The sequence below is a fragment of the Panicum virgatum genome, chromosome 4K, assembly GCF_016808335.1.
Source record: "Panicum virgatum strain AP13 chromosome 4K, P.virgatum_v5, whole genome shotgun sequence".
Classification (NCBI taxonomy): Eukaryota; Viridiplantae; Streptophyta; class Magnoliopsida; order Poales; family Poaceae; genus Panicum; species Panicum virgatum.
The window spans coordinates 43,110,922-43,116,921 of record NC_053139.1 but is presented as its reverse complement, the minus strand read 5'-3'; the positions used below and the strand labels follow the sequence as shown (position 1 = coordinate 43,116,921).

At 40.7% G+C, this 6,000-nt stretch overlaps 1 protein-coding gene across 1 annotated transcript; it reads right to left on the bottom strand.

Annotated features, from left to right (window-relative positions):
• LOC120704185 (myb family transcription factor MPH1-like) lies at positions 1 to 3,041 on the bottom strand. Its single transcript, XM_039988496.1, has 5 exons — positions 2,626 to 3,041; positions 1,519 to 1,595; positions 1,179 to 1,381; positions 981 to 1,065; positions 1 to 710 (listed from the first exon to the last, which is right to left on the bottom strand). Exons 1-5 carry the CDS (start codon positions 2,747 to 2,749, stop codon positions 465 to 467), a joined length of 735 nt encoding a protein of 244 aa, XP_039844430.1. The 5' UTR covers positions 2,750 to 3,041; the 3' UTR covers positions 1 to 464.
• Positions 3,042 to 6,000: the final 2,959 nt, after the last annotated feature.

Genomic DNA, 6,000 nt, shown 5'->3' with positions numbered 1-6,000 from the left:
TATTTTCCGCAACCGAAAATAGTAAATTCAAGATATATATCTGTCATATGCCTTTTTACTGAAATAGCTAGTAGTAACAAACTAACAACATGCAAAGTCCTTTCTAAGAGTCTACAGATCGATCAGAAATAGAACATTTCAGACGATGGCAGGTGAGGAATTCGGGTATACAGCGTCTTCTCCCGAGGAGAAAGAAAAGGATAGCAGAAATTCCTCACCCATCGTCGTCTGAAGCCCCGATTCCTATTCGATCAAACCCGAAAATTTATACAAATCTAAAAAGAAAAAAAAACAAGAACGGATCGGAGTGTGGCGAAGGGGACGATGACACGAAAATCCGAGAGACCTATCTGGATCGGACTACCACGCCATATACAGTCTACTGAAGCCTGATCACACAATCTCTGCTACTAGCTCTGCATGTGTCCGTACAGCTGTGTACACGAGCTTTACGTGAGTGTGCATCACGCCAGCCAAGACGATGAGATGGTCAAGTCCAGGTTCAGCGCTGGCTTGCTCTCCTCCTCCTTCACGGTGGCGACACGGCGAGAACCGGCTGCCGGAGCCCGGAGCTCCTCACTGATCGTGCTCGAGCCGTCGGCGTCGCTGCTCGCGTCCTCCCACAGGCCGATCGACAGCGTGAGGTTGCAGCCCGTTTGCTTCTCATCAGGCCTCCTGTTGGAAGCAGTGTGACTTGGCTTAACCGCCGCCTATCCACAAGCAGGTGAGGTGTAACAGTTTAGTGTCAATTGGAAGCATTATTATTCCTTCAGAAACATTTTTAAAAATTGCTATCTGTATCAAGGGCTTTGGACAAGGTAGTCGTAGGGCACATTAACAGTCAATACACGGCAGTATGGGGAGTTTGGCAGTTCGGCAGCCTGCCACCTAATGCATACAACCAAAGATGAAGCTTCTAGCTAGGGAATGGTAAGACACATGCATTGTTTAAGTAAAATTTTGTCTGCATCTCATGTTACCTTCTCTATTGTCAGCACGTTGGAGTTCCCAGGAATACGCCCTCTACTTTGTTCCCAGCTTCTGAATACTTCCTGTAGCGATGGTCTGCAAGTACAGATCAAATCAAATAATTAAATTTGGTTTCAGAACTTAGTTACAAATTAGGTTCTGTTCATTAGAGGATTACTTAATGATTGATATGTGCTTCACACGCTTACATTTGGTATGGTGACCACTGACTGCAACCGTGGAGCAAAGCGGCGTAAATATTTTTGTCTGAAGCTACCGTGTTTCCATCCGGTGACGCGTAGGCGCAGTGATCTTCACGGTTCAAGAACACGCGCTTCCTGTTGCTGCTTGATGTCGACTTCTGGAGGCTGGACTGATGGGCACTGCTGCTGTTGCTAGAACTTCTGTACATCTGATCGTTTCATTTTTGGAAGAAACGACGTTGTGTTATTTTCAAATAGCTAGACGAACTAGCATAAAAGCTAGCTGATTTCACTATACATACTAATTAATATTCTAGCAGACACAAGCAAAATCGTGTGAAGATACCTGGAGATGGCTCTTGATATGAGATATGCTAACTCCTTTCACGCCCATCAACTGAAGAATTCGTTTAGGAGTTGCTTCTGCATGACAAAATTAAAGAAAACGAGATCAACACACAATACGACTGATTTTGAAGCCAAGCATGATCTCTCCAAATTAATTAATTATGACAAGATCAGTGTCAATTAATTCAAAGAATGTGCCGTTATCTGCTGTGATTCCATGGACCACATAATCATAGAATCTGAAAATAACTACTTGAGTTGATTATGCATGCATGCATGTATTTCATGAATTCAGTACCATCGATATCATTTTTCGTTGAAATATGCATGCATATATGTATTTCATGGTATTGAGCACCATCAATACCATGAATCTGAAAAGAATGTGTCCGAACCATACACAAACTGAATGCACACACAATCAATCAGTATGAAATCAGGAAAAATGAGAGGAAAATTCAAAACAAGGCAGGTATGTAAATTTGACGACAAAAAAGCATAAAAGAGATGCAATCAGGTAAAAAATGAACTTATCAAATAATAATAATGAAATTAAACTTTGTCATACATAATCATCTGAATAAAGCACTGACATAATTATATCTTTGCGATATGATTCTAAGATTAACCGCTGGCTATTGTTGCTCGCAGAAAGCTATTGCATATAGAACATAAAAAAAAGTTTATATAGATGATAAAAGGGAGAACGATCTCATGGATGCTCATCATGCAAACACGCATGCGTATCACGTGTTTTCCTTTTCCTTTGCCCGGTGGACTCCACCAACGATAAACCCCCGCCTAACAACCTACAGAATAACTAAGGAGCTCTCGGAATTAATAGCCTCAAAACTATGACGTGATCGAATTAAATTTGGAAGAAAAAAACTATGCCTCTCAAGACCAAAACATGAAAGAAACTATATATGGATCATCCCATATCAAATCTTAGCTCGTCCTGATGCTAAAATAAAAAAATCTTAGCTCGCCCATGCATGCAAGTAAAGTAATAATCAGCTAGCTCAAGCATCATGCATGTTTCATGGTTAATTACATGCATAAGCTTCTTGATCAGGAGATATATAGAAGGAATCTCGAGACTCACCGTCCTGGCCGCCGAGGCACTCGACGGCCTGGACGAACTGCCGGTGAAGCTCCTCCGTCCACCGCATCCGCGGCACCTCCGACCGGTTGTACTGCCGGACTCCTTTCCTCTCAAACCCTCTCATTCTCCCTGCTGCCTCTCTGCGGCCTACAGCACCTTCTTCACCACTACTATTCAATTCCCGGCCAGCAAGCTAGTACCAGTTATATATATAGATATATATGAGACTTAATTTGGCTGAACGATGACGAAGACGAAGACGAACACCTCGTAGCGCATATATTTAAGTACTTTCTTGCTGCCTACCGTGCACAATCTGTGTACTTATATGGCAGATAGAATGTGAAGGAGAAGAAGGATGAAGGCAGAGAGAGAGAGAGAGAGAGAGAGAGAGAGAAGGCTGAGTTTTCTGACTTAGTCCAGTCAAACATGCTCACTTAGCTCTCTAAAAGGGCAGCACTGAGAAGAAAATTAGTATGATAATAAGGTTGCCCCAGTTTCTGAAAAGCTGGGCGCTGTCCACGTTCACGAGACAACAAAGTATAACCGTCCAAACAGTGCTTGCATTTTTCATGTATGGAGCCATCTCTATTCATTATGTTGTCTAGGTCTAACCTAAAATGACTGGTGAACAGTTCTCCTGTTTGACAAAAAGGAACTGCCCTGATATTTTTATTTTCGGTGGTTAGTAATTCAGTTGTGTTCAACGCGTCAATTAAATAACAGTCCCTGTCTATGTGGCTAGCAGGTTTGACAAATTTATTCGAGAAAACTAGTAACAGTACGTGCCGAGTGTATTCTCTGCGTGCGTCCAATTTTCTCGCATTTATATATGTACTAGATTATATGGATTTTAATTCAGGATAGGAGTAGATTTTAATGGTCAATTCAACTCCATGGGGCCCTTGATTTCCCCAAGGAATGGGAAACGAATGTGATAGGCGTTGGCTACACTTGCATGTTCAGCAAGTGGCGCTGGCACCGTACGCTTCAATGTCAAAAGCATGTATGAAAGCATGTTGGAATGGGATCCCTTGGAGAAATTCGATTGCATTGCCACTGCTTGGCAGTGACAGAGTTCAAATGGCTAACATATCTGTCTTATAATGGAAACGAGCGTGAAAGATGATGATGATAAATAGGTTATAGGCAACGAATTTTCACGGAAAATGACAGGCCACAACCACAAGCTAAGGTAGCTCTAACCAGAGAATTATTTTATTAATTTGTGAGTGCCTGCCTACCTATATAGCTAGGTATATATGTTGATTTGTAGAATTAGCGCATATATGATCGACTTAGCAAAACAAAATCATGTTGCGTCATTATTTGAATAGTTCAAGAGAGATGCCCAAAAACTTTCCTATCGGTAATGTCCGGTTATTCTTGATGATAAACTGACAGCGCGCGTTTGGTCGATCGGGGCGGCGTTAAACCAATATATATAGTGTATATAATGAAGAGTTCTCGTGGTTGGTATTGGAACCTTGCAAGATAGAATTCTTGTGAAGTCAAGGCAGCAGTTTGCAATTACCTATCAACATTGCACCGGTGACATCACGAGAAAATGATAGGAACCGGTTAGGGCCAGGCATTCTCTACGTACGGGAAATGAATTGTGGACTTCGGACCACATCCTTGTCATCTTGGCAAAATGAGAGGGGGCGGAGAAAAGTTGCATCCATATCACATCCAATCCAAATTCATGGATGTGTTCCCGGTTCACTTCGGCTCATTGATAGGGACAAGGACACGGTCTTTTGAAATTCTTCCCCCTCTGATCAGACATTTCCTAGTAGCCGGGGCATTTTTACACACAAGAACAAAATCGTTTCCCTACACTGATCTAGAGAAAAGTTTGATAAATGTGCCATGAAAAAAAATGACAATTCAAATCTTGAAGATTCTTTGCGAATGAAAAGTTTTCCGAGTGCATGGAAAATCAAACATCATTCTTGGATGTTTCTTCTTAACATCACCTTTAGCTAGCCCCATTTAAATGTGAACTTGTTGAGCTTTGCGCAGAAGGTTAAATTCCTGGAATTAGTAAAAAACATATTACCAATATTGTAGGATGGCAGAGATTATTCTACATCTGTGCATTATTTCAAGGAAAAAGTTCAATTTACTACCCTCAACAATAGCCAAAGTCTGAATAACCCCCTAAACTATAACTTGGTTCAATTTACCCCCTAAACTATACGATTTAGTTTATTTTATCCCCTAATACAATTTATCTTTTTTGTTTCTCCATACACAAGTTGAATTTTAATTTCAATTTTGCAGAGTAGGGGTGGACATCACAATGCATATTTAGAAAAAGTTTTATAATTTTTCCCCATTAGTTTTCATATAATTTTGTACTCCAATGATTAATTCATTATTAAATATTCTAACCTATCAAATAAAAAAAATCTGATCTATTTTTTCTAACATGTGTTATGGTGCGTACTATTATGCTATAAAATTTCAACTCAAAACTCTACCTATGCATGGAGAAATGAAAAAGATAAATTATATTAGGGGGTAATTTAAACCAAATGGTATAGTTTAGGGGTTAAAATGAACAAAAAAATAGTTTAGGGGGTTATCTAGACTTTGGCTATAGTTGATGGAAGTAATTTAGACTTTTTCCTTATTTCAATAACCCCTGACATAACAGTTACAAGGTATGTGTATACGCAAACTAATGTTAAATAAATCCCCATTGCTGATCCGTTCCCATCCATTCACTAATCCTTTCATTAAGCTCTAACCCACACCAAATTCATTTATCTTAAGATTGATCGAGAGTTTTCTTATTATACGGATGTTCAGCGTTCTGAAAATTAAATCCTTCTCCCACATGCAGATCAGTTCACACAAAGATCTGAAGGTGAGGCTAGGGGTGTTCACAAATACTTTTTTATTATCATTCACCTTACACCATATATACGTCAAAGCAGCCGTCCGCGCTTTCTTGTCCTAACTGTAGCAGCTGGGAGCATATCGCCCACATAGAAGACTTCACGCACGGCTACCATCTATATAGCTCTCCGCCTAGATGCGTAGGCTTAAACTCGAGATGCGACTACGGTAACCTTGGCGTGAGGAGCTTCTTCAATTGGCTACGAAATTGTTGCCGAAATGGTCGACAAGCGCGTACACTTGTCGCCTCAGGGATGACAGTTTAATTTGAAACGATCCGATGAGTGCCTGCACGTACTTACGTGCGTACGCAGGACATACAAATATTCTTCTTCTCGATCGTTCCAAGAACACCACACATGTACAGGCCAAGATCAACCACTCAGGACATGAGGACGACGTTGTGACACAGGCCAAGTATGTACCGTACTCTTTTCATCAAAAAAAGTATGCACCGTACAGATGCAA